We start from the raw sequence: 17,876 nt of genomic DNA on the forward strand, positions 1-17,876 counted from the left end.
TCTGGTCCTGCTGCTTTCCTGGTGTTCACTCTCTTGAAGGCTCTCCTTACTTCATGCTCGGAGATGACGAGCACGTTTCCGGTGCTGGCAGTATCTTCCTGTCTGCAGCCGTTAGCGCCGCTAACACTAGCATTGTTGGAGACCTTAGCTGGAGCCTCGAAGCGAGCATAGAAAGTGTTCAGCTCGTCTGCCAGAGTCACGGCCGCGTTCGTCATACCGGTTGTTGGTGCTTTATAGTCCGTTATTGTCCTTAGTCCCCGCCACAGGCTCCTAGAGTCCCTCTGTTGGAGTTGTGACTCTAGTTTCCTCCCGTAGCGCTGCTTCGCCTCTTTCACCGCCCTCCGCACGTTATATGACGCGGCTTTGTACGGGTCCATGTCCCCCGTCATGAGTCCCGTGTTGTAGGCAGCGGTGCGGGATCTCAGAGCGTCGCGGATGGTTTTATCCACCCACGGCTTCTGGTTGGGAAACGTTGTGATAGTCTTTGTCTCCACGGTATCATCCGCTAGTTTCCCGATGAATCCCACAACCGCTTCCGTAAACACGTTGACGTCATCGTCGGAGCTGTTTCTGAACATGCCCCAGTCTGCGTCATCGAGTGCGTCCTGTAACGCGGCCACCGATTGATCCGTCCAGCGCGCGACCTTCCTCTGAACCGGAACTTCCTGTTTCAGCCTTTGTTTGTATTTTGGCATGAGGAAGATGGCGGCGTGATCAGATTTGCCAAACGGGGGGCGGGATTGTGCCTTGTAGCCGTCCTTGACCGTAGTGTAGCAGTGGTCCAGTGTCCTTTCACCTCTGCTGGGGCAGGTGATGTGTTGATAAAAGTTCGGCGCTGCGCGTTTGAGGTTGGCGCTATTAAAGTCCCCCGTCACAATAAGCGCAGCGTCCCGGTGTTGTGTCTGGTGCTGTGTGAGTGCCTCATGCAGCTCGCATAAGGCGGTGACCGTGTCCGCTTGTGGTGGAATATAAACGGCACTTACAATGACCGATGTAAATTCCCGAGGTAGATAAAAAGGACGACACATGATGGACAGTAGTTCCAGATTTGGTGTGCAGGAGCGTGTGAGAGGAACAACGTTCGCACTGTTGCACCAGTTGTTGTTCACCATTAAACACACGCCGCCTCCCCTTGACTTCCCCGAGTCCCGTGTCCTGTCCATGCGGTGAACCGAGAAGAACTCGGCCGGCTGGATGGCGTGGTCCGGCACCGCTGGGTTCAGCCATGTCTCGGTGAAGCAGAGGAGATTGCAGTCCCGAATGTCTCTCTGGAACTTTATCCTGGCCCTGAGGTCGTCAAGCTTGTTCTCCAGTGACTGGACGTTGGCGAGCAGGATGCTAGGCAGAGGTGTGCGGTGTGCACGAGCTCTCAGCCTGTTCCTGACGCCGGCTCGCTTCCCTCTAGGCCGCCGCCGCTTCCCTTTGTTCTCCCTCGAGATCTCACTCGGCCAGCTCGGATCCGGAGTTAAAAACTTCGAATTGTGAGTACATTGTATACCAATAGAAACAAGAGTGTCACTGTCATACCTAATGTACCCAGTGGTGATGATTTTGCCGATTTAGAAACGCTGAAAACTAACTTAAAAAACAAAGACAAAGAAAAAGTGGTCGGAGCAGTCGTGACGGCAGCCGACCTCACCGGCGCCATCTATATAATTGTAGGCTGTGTATCCTTGAGGTGTTAATGGGGTTATTGAAAATGTGTATATGTGCGTATGTGTGTATATACGTATGTATGGATAGATAGAAACATATATGTGTATATATTTAAAAAAAAAAAAAAAAAAATTACACATAGCATATAATGTAATTGAGAGGAGGTATTTCTGTAGTCTACTGATACTAGATAGTGGAAAAGGGGTGGGATTAAATAAGCTTATGCTTCTTCCTGCTCCTTTTTGAACATGGACGTTATTTGGAGTTGTGGTTGCTCGTTTTCCTTTTGTTTGCTTTGTTCATTTGTCTCTTTTAATTCTATTTTTTTTATACTTTTTCAACATGTTAAAAATAAAGATTCAATCAATCAATCAATCAATCAGACATTACAATGAGTGGAAAAAGACGTCTGACAACAACTGTAGATGCTTTATTCATATGTTTACTCCAAAAATACAGTATTGCTTATGAACAGAAAGACTTTTGAAAAAAGGTCTCAAAGACCTTGTGTGTTTTATCAGTTTCTGAGACAGAAAAGCATCTGGGCTAACATTTAACATGTGAGGGACAGACATATAGTGGAGCTCTGGTGAGGTGTGGCCACATGATTTAAACGGAGTCAGTGGTGTGATCTAGTGATGTGTCGGTTGTGAACGAAACAGCTCTTAGAGCCGACTCTTTGAAGTGAACAACGCGAGCTGACTCCTTATTGGGAACTGTGGGGTTTTTCCTTCTCTCGCCCTCTCTCGCCCTTTTTTCCGCTTCACTCCGCACACGAGCCTTGTGCTTGCACTGAGCAGAGGGGGGAAGGGGCGGTAGTTACACTGGCAGTAGCACAGGAACAGAGCGGGAGGGAGAGAGAGAAAAAGAGAGGCAGGGACAACAACATTACAAAGGTATAGTAATCATACACAACTATTTTCAGTTGCAGATGATAAAGGATTCAGAAAGTTTATTCATGCAGCTCCATATGACAGAGAATGTGCATCTTCTTTTTGTTTTCATATTTTCATTTATATTTAATTGTGTTGTGGTTTGCAGTGTTTTGTGTTGTTTCACTTTAAATTTGTTTAAAAGGAAAAGGCTGAAATATTAAATAGTTAAAAGTTGAAAAGTAAATAGTTGTTTTTTGTATTATATAATTAATTTATGGTACGGTGGTTAGCACTGTTGCTGCACAGCAAGAAGGTCCTGAGGTCAATTCCACCATCAGGCCGGGGTCTTTCTGTGTGGAGTTTGCATGTTCTCCCCCCGTGTTTGCGTGGGTTCCCTCCGGGTACTCCGGCTTCCTCCCACCGTCCAAAGACATGCAGCTTGTGGGGATAGGTTAATTGGATAATCCAAATTGCCACTAGGTGTGAATGTGAGTGTGAATGGTTGTCTGTCCCTGTGTGTTGGCCCTGCGACAGACTGGCGACCTGTCCAGGGTGTACCCCGCCTCTCGCCCTATAACAGCTGGGATAGGCTCCAGCGCCCCCCGCGACCCTGAAAAGGATAAGCGGAAGCGAATCAGAATCAGAATCAGAATCAGAATGGGTTTATTGCCAGATGTTGAGGTTTACAACATTAGGAATTTGCTGCGGTGCTTCAGTGCAAACAATAAGAATTAAAGTGCTATGTAGAAAGAAAGATATGTGCATGAGATATACATTAGATATATACATGAGAATAAGAATTAAGAGTGCTACGTAGAAGGATATATACATGAGTGCAGGTGGTGATCAGTGCCAGACATGAAATGATGCAGTGACACAGCGTAGGGTCATGTGTGAGTGGCGGGGACAGTCATGTGGAATGGATGGATGGATAATTAATTTATTACATTTTATGTGGAGTGAATGAATAAAAGTATATTTACGGTGGCACCTAGAGACAAAGCACGTACCTAGAGACAAAGCACGTACAAACTCCAAAACATGTACAAGACACAACAGAAGTGCTTCAGGGTGCTTTTGTTACCTAGTGGCTACACAAGCCAGGAAGTACCAACGACTGGATTTGGTGTGTGGTAGTAACGGGTAAATTTAGGTGATCTAGGTAGCTCTGTTTTGGAAGTTCAGTTAACTCTAGAAATGTGTTTAGGACTTTGCTTGTGCTTTTATATTTATAAATAAACATATATTAAAAAACATGTTTGTTTTTTTTCCATTAGTAATTCCTTTTGGGCATAATTTTATATTGTTGTTGATAATAAATTAATTAAAGCAACAAAACAACCTGAAGAGCTGGTTGGGAGCCGAAAGAGCCGGTTCCCTAAAAAAAGCCGGAATTCCCATCACTAGTGCGATCCAAAGGCAACAACGGGCCAAACATTTATTGGCTTCAGGATTATGACATTTTAACAACTGTTACTATTGTTTACTTTGTATTTATTTTAACAATTCCATATAGTTTCGTGTGTTTTTCACGTTCGTGCTGTGTTTTCATTGCTTATATTATAAATATTTCTTTTCAAACTGAATTAAAAAAAAACATAATTAATAAAAAAGAAGTTAGTGTGTGATATTACCGGTCAGGCGCTCTGCGGGCAGCTAAACCCGCTGTGTGTGTGACGTGTAGGACCTCCTCCTCCAACACACAAGCAGCAGTAATGGCGGACTACGACAACTACGATGAACGGGACCGGGCCTACGGCAGCTTCGGCGGCGGCCGAGGGTGAGTTTCCGCCGTGCACGGCAGCTTTGTTGTGTCCCCGAAGAGCAAACTCGACCGGACCGTCGCCGTGTTTCCCGCTGCTGTCCGCCCCGAGTCAGGGGAGCAGGCTGTGTAGGCCCCGAAGCTCGACACGCCCCGCGGTTACTGAACAGGCCGAGCAGGCATGAGGGTATCCCGGAGATATCAGCCGGGAAACACCGCGGTCTCGTAGCTGACATGCTAACAGTTAGCAAGCGGCTAGCTAGATGTAGACAGTAAGAACAGGCTCTCCAGTGTAGCGTGGATCGTCCCGCAGCTTGGCGGTACAGATACCCACTCAGCGCGTGTGGCTTTGAGGCGGTGGAGGCGAGTGGTGGGGAAGGAGGCCGCAGCAGGTTTAGGTGGAGGCGGTGGCGGAGCTGCCCGCATGGCTGCATCATGTGTCCCCTGCTGCACATCCATCCACGTCGCAGTCAGCGCTGAGGGTGGGAGTCGGTTAGAGCCGGTAGATGCGCTTACCGTCAGGTTAGCGGCTGTTTTACGCTCTGTGGCACTGCGTGTTGTTATCTGATTGCTGATAAACGATTTTTTTTTAAAAAAGTGATTTTTTTTTTCCTGGAGGGAGGGGGCTTCAGGATGTCTGCAGCACACAAAGCTTTAACATCAGTACAGGCAGGAGTCACCTGTGAGAAGATCGGACTGATGTTCTCTCCTTTATCACAGACTTAATGAACGAATTAATAGAAAACAGGGTTTTTTTGCCGAAAGTTTGCTGAGATTAATTTTTGGTCGATTAATTGATTCAGCAATTAATCTTTATTTCTGTTTCTTCGGGAGCACCAAACCAAATTTTAATCAAAGTTTAGAGAATGATGAAGAGTTAAAGGGCTGCTTTTCTTCATCAGTTGTTCTGTCAGGAGCTGAATCTGATGAGAGGGGATAAACGTTGGGGCTGAACATGGGGCCTGAAGTCTATATTTTAGGAGTGGAGGGAATTCCCCTCATTGCATGCTTCCATTGGAGCAGGGTGGGCTGTAGAGTTTGAAGGAGTCTGGGCTGATTGAGTGGCTGAGCCCTGCAAAGACAATACATAAAACAGAAACCAGACTAAACTGTGTGAAGGTAATGTCTGGTAAATCAAACTGTGCTAACTTCTGCTTGAGCATCTTCTCAGAGCACTGAGGTCCATGTCGGCACATGTTGAAGCCTGTCTGTGTTTGAAACAGTGGGGGGCGCTGTAGTCCTGCAGGGAGGGAGCAGAGCTCCAGATGTTGTCTTGATTGTTCTTCTAGTCACTCTGCACCGCTGTCCTGAACGTTATTGGACCTCTGTTTGTGGGGATTTCTTGCAATATAAGTGAAAAATTTATGTATAACTCTTTTTAAGATGATCTCCTGATGGCTCCAAAATGAGGCAGAGCAGACTGTGATTGCATGAAGCTTTGTTTGAGGGTGCTAGACGGCTGATTTCAGATCTGAATCCAGACTGTTGCTTCAAGAGTTTAGCAGCTGGCTCCATGTCAGTAGGTCAGAATTTTACTGGTTCGTAAAGAAGCTCAACATAATCTATAAGAACCAAACATCTATTAATAGATTTGTTGTTTATAATAAGTCTGTGTCTGTGAAAACGAGTCCCAGTTTCCCAGATATCCCATTTATTTTAAAGCCAAAGCTAGTGGAAGGTGTGGAGTTCTGCATGCGACTGGCATTCCTGCTACAGGGAGATGCTGCTGCTGGCAGCCTGTAACAAAGCCTCCAACAAGTCAGTTAAAGCTTCATCAGTTTCTCTGCTGTTACTGTGTTTAAGAAGAAAAGGTGGTGTGTGGGAGCAGCACAAATTTTTGCTTCAGTTTAAACGACTCCTGCAGGCAGTTTGAGGTAACACTTTTGACGTGTGAATGTGGAAACACTGTGAGAAAACTGCTCCTCAGTGAGGGTCTGTTTCAGCTTCACAGGGGAACCCTGTCTGAAATCCTTTATTACTGGCCAAAGGTCGTCAGGTCATCGCTCATGTTGAGGGATTTTTGTGGTGGCTGCATAGTATAAAGTGTTGCAGCCCTCAGTTTGAAGTTGCTGTGTTAGGACGAGTGCTGGAGGCTGAGAGTGGGCCTGTGGGGGTGGGCGGTCCATCTATGGTCAGGCCAAACAGTCTGAGAAAGCCTCAGTTTGATCAAACCACAACACAGTGCCGGTACTTTTCCTTTGCCAGCATGTTTTATATGCAACACCTGATTTTAGCTGCGCGTTTGTATCATAGCAACAACAACCGGTCAGCGATGGATGCAAATCAACTCCAAATAGCAGCGAGCAGGAGCCAAGCTGGCTGACTTTGTTCATGTAGAGCAGGCTGACGCGCTGCTCAGCTCCTACATTTTAACCCCAAACTGCATGGCCGAAGCTCCTCTGGCTGTGTTCCTGCTTCATCAGACCTCCATCAGTGATCCAGGAGCAGGTGGAGCAGCACACAGCAGAGCGATAACCAAGTGGCTCAGAGTTTTGAGTCCGGTTTGTAGTTTATAATTGTTTCAAAGTTTGAGCAGCTACAGAGGGTTAAACCAGCTGCTCTGAAACGCAGATCTACACTGACGGGTGCACGGCAGCATGTCAAGCAGATGGAAAAAACGTCTTTTTACCTGATAAGAACAACAGGACACAGATTTACTGGCATCGTAAACACACCACTCCCAACCTTCAAAGCGTCATAAATTCCAATTATGATTATTTATTTATTTTTGTTGTTCAGTTGGTGGAAATTTGCAGATTTACCCGTTATAATGATAAGTTAGAGCAATAATTCCTATAAATGGATATAAAACTAGAGATGTGCACTTACGTATCACACATTCAACATCTCCCAGACCGCTGTTTGCTTCCACTAACGGGTTTGCAGAAATCACAAAAACCGCTCCAGACGCACGATTTGTGATCTGATCAGCTGTTCTTTGCACTTCCTATGTTGGAGCATACGTCATAACCTTGTGAGCATCAACTATTGTGTGGTTTCAGTGTGCCTTTAGCTGTAAAAACAGGAAGTGATGTCATTTTTGCAGGAACTGTAGTTTTTTTCCTCCTCCAAAGCCTGTCAAAGCTGGAATACTGGAAACGGTTTATTTTGATGCTTTGTTTGTCATTTTGCTCCAGTTTATAAAAATGAGTCTCACAAATGAAATTCTGAAGACTCAAAATACATTTCCTGTGGTTGGAAACTATTGTGTGCAACTTTTCTTTCTTACAATTTTGATATTTCTTATTGGCTTATTCCGCTTATTAAATAATGTATGTAATTACTGTGGACATTTTACAGACAAATTATTAAAGTTTGACATATAAGGGTTGTACTGATGCATAGCAACTTGAAATGTTTAAAAAAACTCATGTAAAATGTAAAGTTTAGCTCTGGCAGATTGTGAGATTATTTCTGATCGTTCATCAAACTACAGCATTTGGATATCAGCTGATGGTTTTTCCTTTCAGACAGATTTCCAACATTCGTTATGTGTAGTAATTTATTTACTTGTTTGTCTCTTTTTTTAAATCTTCATTTATTGATCATTTTCATTAATAAGATCGACAGAGAGCCAGTATCGTCCAACAGCATCGTCTGATTGGTCAGGCTCTCATTCCGTTTCACAAAACGGCCGTGAACGAGCGACCGAGCTCATAAAGTCATTGGGAACGCATCACGGGGCCGATTGCAGCTTTTAGGTCTTTCTGTCCCCGCCATTTCCTGTTTAGACTCCAAAGCGAGCACTCCCAGTTTGGAAGACCAGTGAGCTTAATGTGTGGAGAGTTGTTGTCTTTAACTCTGGTCCAGTCTGACCTCTACATCCCACAATCCTCTTTACTTGTGTCCCTGTCTCACGATCCTCTGTCCCCCCTCCCATCAGGCCCCGTGGCGGCAGCGGTTCCGGAGGCCCCAGGAAGCAGAAGGAGCTGCCGACAGAGCCTCCGTTCACGGCGTACGTGGGAAACCTGCCGTTCAACACGGTGCAGGGAGACATCGACATCATCTTCAAAGAGCTCAACATCCGCAGCGTCCGATTGGTCAGAGACAAAGAGACAGACAAGTTCAAAGGTTCGGAGGGGGTGTGGGTGTCGGGGATGATGAAGTTTGCCTCGGGTGAAACTTCCTGTCTGACTGTTTGCGTCTCTTTCAGGTTTTTGTTATGTTGAATTTGACGATTTGGAATCTCTAAAAGAAGCTTTGACATACGACGGCGCCGTGAGTATCTGATTTAATAAACCCGACGTTTTCTGGTTGTGCCACGCTGCTGTCTTGTCTGACAGGAACTCTGACCTGCAGTTATTAGGTGAAAGGTCACTGAGGGTGGACATCGCAGAGGGACGAAGACAAGAACGAGGAGCGGGCGGCTTTGGCTTCAGGAAAGACGACGGCAGAGGTACGAGCAGAGAAGAAGAGTGCTAACGTGGTAGGAAGGTTTCCAGGCTGGAGTTAGATCCCAGAGAAAATCAGGCGTGCGTTTCGAAACGGGAAAGCTCTGAGGTGCTCCTCAGTGACCTGGAGCAGAAGACGGCTAAAATAGTTTTCACCAAATTCTTTACCAAAACATTTTTCTGCAGCTGAGTTGCCCATAAATCATCAGTGTTCTGCTAGTCTGTGCTGATTGGTCAGTTAAGGACGCAGGACAGGGCATCCCTGCTCGACGGCGCCCGTACCCAAACGATAGCTCCAGCAGACGTTAGTAGAAGCTTCAAGTGTTTGTTGGCGCTTTATGAATAAAGTTGAACATTTTAACCAATGGGAGGCGGGGCCTGCTTGCGATACGCCCCAAACTGTAATGTATCAGGGAGGTCACGTGGTGCTGGGACCTCCCTGATATAAGAAGACCTCCTGGCTCCTGTTCCTAACCATGTTTCCTTGATCAAGGCCAAGAAAAGGTGATTAGGATAAGTGATGAGGGCTTAGGAAAAGAGGGGAGAGGTCCTGACACGTGCTGGAGGCGGGCGCCGGTTGAATCTGATTCAGATTTAAGTCCAGCCTTCAAAGAAACGCAGACGAAGCATGTTTGATGTTGCCCTGTGACTCTGAGGAGGACTCTTCATCTTTCATGCTTCATTTCTTCATCCTCACCTCCACAGACACCTCCCCTTTTCCTTTCACCTCCCTGCTGTTCGTAGTCACCTGCAGGTAGGTGGAGGCCACCTGACGTCTCCTCCTGCTGACCTTTCACCTTCTTCAGTGTTCAGAGTGCTGCTGCTTCTCTCTAACTCCGATTGGCTCATGGACCACTAACAAGCTTCGCCTCTCTAGTGTAGCCCCTCCCAGCAGGAGGTGCTGCCACCTCCTCTGTTTTCTTTCCTCTCCCCCCCCCCCCCCCCCTCAGTGTTAAACTGCCCCGTGTCCTCTGCAGGACGAGGAGGCTCTCGAGGCGCTCCCAGAGGAGGAGGAGGAGGACGCGACTCCCGTGAGGACTTCGACCAGCCAGGAGGAGGTGCGGTCAAAGAGTTCAGCAGCTCAGGTTGGACAGCATCGCGTTCCAGCGGCCAATCAGGGCACTGCCAGCTGGGTTCTAGCCAATGGGACGGCAGGAAAATTTCCTCGGCCTCCAAACTTTTTTAAAGCAGTAAAACTAATCAAAGTAATATTTAGACGGCAGACGTGCACTGCTCTCTGTTTACATATATGATGTGAGGCCATATTCTGATTATTGCTCTGGTGGTGAGGCATGATTGACCAGCAAGGGAGACTAACGTTAGAGGCTAACACACCAAACAGGAAGTGGTAACTAGTGTCTGGCTCCGCCTCCTGAAGCTGCTGGACACACCCTGTTTTTCCCCCATCATGCCCTTCACCTCAACCATCTCATATTCATTTCCAGGTCTGGACTCTTTCAGGGCGCCTGTGGCCGTCTATCTGAACACTCACCTGTGTGCGCGTCTGTCTGCTCACCTGTCTCTCTGCAGGTTTTAGAGATGATGACTACATGGGGGGGCGGAGTCGAGGCGGTGGCAGTCGCCCTAGTGACAGAAGGGGTGGAGGTGCAGGGATGGGTCGCTACAGAGACGGACCCCCACGCGGAGGAACGACAGACTTCAGGGAACCGTCTGAAGGTGACATGACTTCCTGCTTTGTTTTTTTTCAGCAACGCTCTGACACAGGTGGATTAGGTTTGGTAAAATATGGCAGCGCTGTATCAGCAGTGACTGTGACACTGATAATACATAGAAAACAATTAGCCAGGTGCTAACAGGTGTGTACGTCTTAGGACCCGCCTGTCGCACAAATCCAGGAAGAGGAAGGATAGCAGAGAGAGTAGGAAGGGTCATCGCAGTATCAGAATCCTGAGCGGATGATCGTCCGATTAGCCAGTGAGGCATACACCTGACACGCTGAGCTGAGAACACAGCAGCGTGACATCAGCACAGCATGTGCACATACCTGTGTTTCTAGAGGCTCCCCCTGGTGGCCTGCTTTGCTTCCTCCTGGTGTCCCACACAGGGGTTAGAAAGAAGAGTGTTTCCTGCTTGTTATAGAAATGCTTCTCTGGAAAAAAGCCCCCAGTTGAGATTTTTCCTGACTGGAAGTAAAATGTCTGTTGATTTAAAAACAGGAAGTTCCCCCGGCGTGCACTGACTGTCTGTTGTTATGTGTCTGTTGCAGAGGAGCGTGCACAGCGGCCTCGGCTGCAGCTGAAGCCTCGGACCGTCTCTGAGCCGCTCAACCAGGTCGCCAACCCCAACTCCGCCATCTTTGGCGGAGCGAAGCCGCGAGAGGAGGTGATATCAAAAGAAAAACCATAAGAGACTGAAGGCCGCACGGCCGTAGGGAGGGAGGGAGGGGGCGGGGGAGAGGGAGGTTAGGGGGGCGAGAGCGAACTTTAACCAAGAAACGCCAAACGGGGTGATTTAGACGCCACAGTTAGTCCTTCCTGACAGACGGCCAGCTAGCGAGCGAGCGAGCGGACGCTGCCCTCCTCCTCTTCTTCTTCTTCTTCCTGTTTGAGTTCAGTTTGAGCAGAATATTTATTCTTAGTGGGAATAAAGACGAATCGCACTCTGACACTCTGATCAGTAATAAACCTGTAAACACAACACGGCGAGCAGCTCGTCAATGCATGTTCCGTCTTTGGGTTTCTCTGCCCCGCCCCCTCACCGCCACCTCCGCTTTCTGTGATGTCATACCTGCTTTGTCCTGTAGCCCCGCCCCATCCTCTTCTGGGTCAACGGTTGCCCACATTTACTCCAACAGAAAGAAGCTCGGAGGTTAAACCTGTAAAGTCTTTTAGTGTTTCTTTTTTGTATTTTATAGTTGTTGAACTACAGCCCTGCCCCCTCACTCTGATTGGTTGAAAATGTCCCCCACTTTAGTTGTTTTGTTGTTTTAATCTTTGGTGTCTTTTGTTGATTTGGTTAGCGTTACAGCAGCTTGTCGTCCTGGGTGGGTGGGGTTTAATGCCTGGCTCTCAGCAAGCTCCGCCCACTCAGGTGTCCACAGCAGACCCAGTTGATGAAATAAGTAAACTGCTAAAAAGCTTTAGACTTCTGTTCCCATGATGCTCTGCTAGCACAGACAGGTGCTGCATTCACTGTCTGCAGAATTTTACATGAAAAATCAAAAAACGGTGCATTCAGGTGCAGGAGACAGCTCCTCGGGAATCATTAAATCCTACTAGTTTTCCTGATTTATGACTGTGGAAGAACAGACCCTGAATGCAGCACAGTTTGAAAAGGCTCTGATTGGCTGTGTTCTGTCGGGTTTGCAGCGATGTGGCAGTGTCCTGTCCAATCAGCTTTAACAATGCCTCCCACACTGAACACACAGAAGGGAATCTTTTCTGATTGGTCTGTTGATCCACACTGAAAACTTTTATATATATTTTTTAATTTAATTGTATCTATTTTTTTTCTTCTTTTTTTCTTTTAGCTCTTCCCATTTGATTTTTAACTTTTCCTGAAACATTAGCTCTGAGTCACCGTTCGCCTTATTATGAGTTGAATGATTATGAACTGTTCTCTCAGGAACTGCGTCATATTTTTGTAGGAAACAAAATCTACCAGCTTTTATTTAATGTTGGTGAAAATGTTAAGGAAATGTTGTAAGAGAAGTTTGACCACCAACAGCAATGACAGCAGAAATAAGTGAAGACATTGAGCCCGGTCTCTATTGATTCTGTCTCCGTTTGTTTGGTTTACAGGTTTTTACAGGCTCACTGAGACTAAATGTGTAGGCGTATTCTCAAACTTCATAAACTATCCGGTCGTTAAGTCTGACGTCACTAGCCGTGTCTGGGCCTAAACTCCGCTGCAGGTCCATATATCAAACGATCACTATGGCATTACTGAGAGTTAAAAACTGTCTAAAGTCTTTCATCTTTAATAAAATGATCAGCGTTCTGCTCTACCAGGTGTAACAATTGAGTTTAACATCCAGGCATCCATGAAAACGGAATTTATGACATTTAACGGAGTTAGAAGTTAGCAGGGAGTTAGCTCGCTAGCTTCTATCTAAATACAATATAGCATGTCCTGCCTGCGGGGTTTTGGAAACAAATTCAAACGTACAGCTCTGTTATCACTTCCAGCATAAATGAAGACAGAAAACTAAACAGCAGTGACGTTTGTAGGGTTACTGAAGTTGGGCTAGCTGGTATATAATGTTGTGCTACGTGACCGCTAGCGACACAGCTATGTTAGCATAATATAAACAAGCTAACTTTTTCCACTCGATAAAAGTTAACGTGAGTGTTCTCGGTGGTCAGGAACAAATGTAATCGCATGGCAGGATGCTGTAAAAGGACCAAACTTCAGCCAGGAGAACAACTGAGATAATCCATCCACAATACGAGGTTAGTCATTCATATACTGCTGCATGGGCTGGGCTGTAGCTACATCCTAAGGTTTTAAAAACTGAGCTTAAATAAATGATTAGTGGTAATAAAAGCCGAGGGAGGTCAACAGGGATCACTGACTGTTTTAGGAGCTTTTTGAGATCAAATAGAAGAAAATACATAACATTAAACATGTTAACAACACAAAAGCCATATTAAACGCAGACTACTTTAGACCCGGAAGTAGGATTCGTCACGTCATCACTTAACGACCGGATATGTGCAGAACTGTTACTGCTTTAATGTCGTCAGGTGGTCCCATGTGCTCTGAAGTTTCCTGTTCAGGCCCACCACCCTCCAAAATCTGTGAGAAGCTCAGTTAGTCTCTGTACTTTGTAAAAGATGATGGCAGCGCTGTCGTACTCGCACTGAGCGAGGTTAAATCACTTGACGGCAGCTAAAGCAGTGAAAATGTTCTGGACTCTGAACGGTCCCTCGAATCCAGGCAGACGATTTTCATTCATAAAAATCAGGGAGGACAAAATAAGTTCAAAGTGTTTTTCTTAACTTTTATTTTTCCCTTCCTTTGCTCCCCTTTTTCATCTCTTCCTTCTTTTTTTCTCCTTCCATCTGTCTTTGATTACAGCACTGAGTCATTTAAAGCCGCCACCACAGATCCCAACCAGACGGTGGCGCTAGCACGCCGCATTGCCGACAGAACAGAAGAAACCGAAAGCTTTTTTTTTTTTTTTTTTTTTTTCTTTTCTTTTTTTTGTGCTGTTTGGTGGTTTCAGTGTGGGTCAGACGCCAGCGTCCACCGATAAATTGTTGTAAAGTTGATTGTGTACAATAAAGATGGGGCTTTGGTCTGGAACCTGTAACTTCTGTGTGTTTCTCTGTGGCCCGACAGGAAACTGGCTGTAAACCCGGCCCAGGTGAAAGCTTTCAGGTGTGGGTCTGCGTCGCTTTGACATCATGTGGTTTTTTTTTTTTTTTGTTTTTCTTGGAGGTAAAATGCAGAAACGTTTCTGAATAAACAACTGTTAGAACTTTCCTTTCCTTGAGTTTATGGCAATAAAACTGTCTTCATCTTTGTCCTCATACCAACCCGAATGTGTTTAATTTCAGGGTGGGGGAGGCGGGGCATTGATTCCTCATTACATTTTTATTTTTCTTCCAAATGAAAGAAGAATAAAGAATAAAGCTCGTTCTGTTCTGCCTCTGTATGTCTGTGTCGCTCCGACGAGCAGCTCCTGCTGCGGTGACCGGCGTTAATGTTAAACATGACCACAGTCTACAACTTCATCAGGTACACCTCTCCAGCAGCTGGTTGGAGCTCCTTCAGTCGTTGCTCAGAGGTGACATCATCACACACCTGCTGGAGGTGGTTCCGGAGATGCTGCAGGACCTTGCTGAGGGTCTTGGTGGATGTGGGAGGGCTCTTAGAAAGTTTGTTCAACATCTAAAGCAGTTTCACTCATTTCTAAAGGTATCCTGACTTCAGCTGTTTCATTTACAGTCTGGTCACCTGGGACAAACTGAACTCGCTGGACAGGCTTAGAAAGCCGGAAGGTCTCGGTACTATAACTGGACGTCAGCATGAAGTGGCAGGTTGGCTCTGAGAGTAAAGGGTTTGTTCTGGGAGCTCAGGGGCCTCGCTGAGCCAGCAGCGCTCCTATTTCTGTTCATGTCCGCCAGATTGAAGACCGGGACCAATATTGGAACCGCTGACATCAGTGAGGGGCTACTGCAAGGAACTCACCGATGTTGGTCCACAGGTTCTGATCAGTCGGGCTTCAGCTTCCACTACATTAATAACCGGTTCTCTCCCAAACCCAGCAGCAGGCTGCTGAGAAACAGCCTTCAGCTCAATTTAATTTATGCATGCATGTAGCACCAAACCACAGCTACAGTTGCCTCTGGGCCCTTCATATTATAAAGTAAAGACTACAACAGTACAGAGAATCCCCAACGATCTCACGACTTGAGTAAGCACTTGGCAACAGCGGTAAGGAAAAACCCGTTTGAATCAGAAGTTAAACGTGCAGGTAAAAAGAAGGGGAGCAGGCTTTCTCATACATGATGTATGTATCTGTAACCAGGCAGAATAAACTCAATCACTCATTAAACCGGTGGTTCAGTTCTGACCTGTAACATGTATTTTGCTGTTGTGGGGTAAAGGGGCGGGGCTGAGAAAATACAGGTGTGCTTTAAATGAGTTTCTCCAGGTTTCATTCACCTGTGTGTCTACTGTTCATTCAGTTTGAGTTTGACATCTACTCCTTATTGTGGTAGATGTGTGTATTTTATGACACTCACACCATCCTAAACGCATTTGGAATTATTTCCTTTAAACTCAGTAATCCAGTCAAACTGAGCGCCACCTGTGGGCGGGGCCTGTTAGCACAGGTAATCATCCAAGTCTGAGGGTAATCGATCAGGTTACACTTAAATAAAGTTCTCGAAAAAATAAAAGTTCAAAAACGGTTTCTGCTATTATAAATAAGTCAAAGTTGTAATTCACTTAAGTACAAATGCTGGCGTCCTCCGGTGTGTGCGTGCGTGTGCGCGCGTGCGTCCGAAGTCTTCCTGGTTGGCTGTGTTGTTGTCTCAGCCCTCGCAGTGTCTCTGTGCTCCTGTTATTCCTTCACTTCCTCCTTCAGGTCGTCGACATGTTGTTTAACTAACTAGCAGCTGCTGGTTAGTGTTTCTTAACTACCATCAACTTGTCCGGGAGTTAGCTATCTGCTAGCTCTAGCAACCCTGTCATCAACAGGTAAGACGCCTCATTACGTCGGTAACCGACCCGGCTATTTGTCAGTTAACCCGTAAAGTGAGACAGTTAACCCGGTCTAAGTGTCCGAGCTACTGTCGTCTGTCCTGCTCTGAGTTTCTTTGAGTCTTTGCTCTTTTCAAACTTCTCTAACCAGCCTAGCGTTAGCATAGTTTTTAGCCTCCTAGCCGCAGATGGTACTTCCCGGACTTAACATGCCGGATTCCGTTAACAAACCGTCGGATTTAAAGTCCCGTGAGTTACCGGTAAGTGTATAATCATCTCTGAACAAAGTAATTCGGACTTCACGCCACTTATATGGAGACGTTTTCTCATTCGGCTCTCAGTTATAATTAAACAATGCTCATTTAAATGACACGCCAGCTTGAATACCGATGAAGTTTAGTCGGAGTCAAGTTGTGTGCCGTGTTGATGATTTATTAAATACGAATCTCGAAACTTTATGAAACATAAAGCCGAATTCATCAGAACATTAGCGGGAATATTTCAACAGTTTTTCCACAGTGTTTTTTTTAACGTCGGCGACAAACGCGACACAAACGTCCATTTTTCTCACGGAATTCGGCTAACTGTCACCTGTGTGCAAAACGAAGTTGTTTTTGGCCATTTACAGTGTTTATTTCACGACAACAACAAACCTGTAGCGTAAAATACTGAACTCAGACTTTAATATCAGAAGTTCCAGTAAAATGTGGTCACGTGTCTTTGGATAAAGCGAGATTAAAGCTGTTTGTTATGGAGACAAATATGAGTCATGTTTGTAAAGTAAGAATCCAGTTCTGTGAAACGTGAAGCAGAGTTGATGAGAATAAGAACAGCGAGCAGTTTTTAGTATACAACCTTATTATCGAGCGCTACGCGAAAGAAACATCAGTTTTTCTTATGGAGTCTGGCAAATGGGGAAATTGTTGAAATGACCAGAAACAATCAGTGATTAAAGATAAGGTGGCGAAAGCTGTGGAGGGTTGGTGAGGGCAGCACTGACAGGTTCAGCTGCTTTATAAAAGCGACTGTTTACAATTTAGGTGAATTTTTAATTTTTCTTTTTGTTTCCAGACGTGACTTTGTGGTTTCACTTCAGTTTTTACTGTTTAAAGTGTTTACTTTCATTTTAGTTCTTCTTTGTCACGTGAAACTTTAAAAATCAAAGTTTTCAAATATTTCACATGATATAGTAGAAATGCCTGAGCAGCAAGCATCTAATCTGAAGTTAGCGTTCAATAACATGCTGAGAATGCAGAGAGAGATCATTGAGTTGGTGCGCTGTGTTGAACTTAGTCACAGCGACTGTCTTAATACCTATTGGATCACCATGGTAACTGATGCTGAGCACAAACTGGACTGGAGCCGGTGAGGTTCAGTGTAACATGCTCAGGTGGGCTGTGGCATTCAAAGCTCGCGCTCGCCGTCACGCCGCCATCAGCCTGATATAGGCAGGATCCACACTTTCATGCTGTTAGACTGGGGCAGCAGAAACTGAGCTTCAGACCAGGCAGCATTTTTCCATCTTCTATTGTCGTTTAGTGGCTTCAGTTTGTTGTTCACAGCTGGCAGGTGTGGCACCTGCGGGTCAGCGTACTGGGGTTGGTCATTCGAGTTCCTGTTGCCTCGCTCTCAGCTTGAAGCAGACTGTCTATTGTCTCCCAGAGAGCTGCCTCTCACGGGACCTTTTCTCACATTCTCGGTAAACTCAGAGATGGCTGTGTGGGAAACTCCCAGCACATCAGCAGTTTCTGAAACACTCTGATCCATGTGTCTAAATGCACGGAGCTCCTGTCGTGTGATTGGCTGATCAGATACTTGTGTTGAGGAGCGGTTGAAGAGGTGTACGAGCGGCCATGTATGTTTCGGTACGAGCTCAGTCTGGTCAATCATTTTTGTCTTCCACGCGTCACACTTCATCATTTATCATCTTTATTCATCTCCGTCCCGCTAACACTGTATGTGATTTGAGTAGTGGCGCTTCATCACTGCTCTCGTGTGAGCATGCTCAGAGCCAGAGTG

The 17,876-nt window shown here is 46.0% G+C and overlaps 2 protein-coding genes across 5 annotated transcripts in view; both read left to right on the top strand.

Moving 5' to 3' along the window:
- The first annotated feature begins 4,166 nt into the window (after positions 1 to 4,166).
- On the top strand, positions 4,167 to 14,179 carry eif4h (eukaryotic translation initiation factor 4h). Of its 3 annotated transcripts, none has more exons than XM_004564982.5 (8): positions 4,167 to 4,311; positions 8,177 to 8,364; positions 8,447 to 8,511; positions 8,593 to 8,689; positions 9,662 to 9,769; positions 10,215 to 10,361; positions 10,912 to 11,027; positions 13,725 to 14,179. In XM_004564982.5, the coding sequence occupies exons 1-8, from the start codon at positions 4,247 to 4,249 to the stop codon at positions 13,728 to 13,730; spliced, it is 792 nt and encodes a 263-aa protein (XP_004565039.1). In that variant the 5' UTR covers positions 4,167 to 4,246; the 3' UTR covers positions 13,731 to 14,179. The 3 variants fall into 3 exon arrangements, with proteins under 3 accessions (XP_004565039.1, XP_004565040.2, XP_014264465.1); XM_004564983.5 differs by having other exon boundaries at positions 9,662 to 9,742; XM_014408979.3 differs by lacking the exon at positions 9,662 to 9,769.
- A 1,388-nt stretch (positions 14,180 to 15,567) lies between these two features.
- Positions 15,568 to 17,876, top strand: part of rffl (ring finger and FYVE-like domain containing E3 ubiquitin protein ligase) — a 12,239-nt gene continuing 9,930 nt past the window's right edge. Inside the window, exon 1 of one of the 2 annotated variants that reach the window (XM_076873524.1) lies at positions 15,568 to 15,854. The gene's annotated coding sequence lies outside the window, so the exon portion shown is untranslated. Of the gene's footprint in view, positions 15,855 to 15,917; positions 16,118 to 17,876 lie in introns of those variants that run through there. The other variant, XM_076873525.1, reaches the window with a different exon arrangement.

Source organism: Maylandia zebra, linkage group LG14 (assembly GCF_041146795.1).
Source record: "Maylandia zebra isolate NMK-2024a linkage group LG14, Mzebra_GT3a, whole genome shotgun sequence".
NCBI lineage: Eukaryota > Metazoa > Chordata > Actinopteri > Cichliformes > Cichlidae > Maylandia > Maylandia zebra.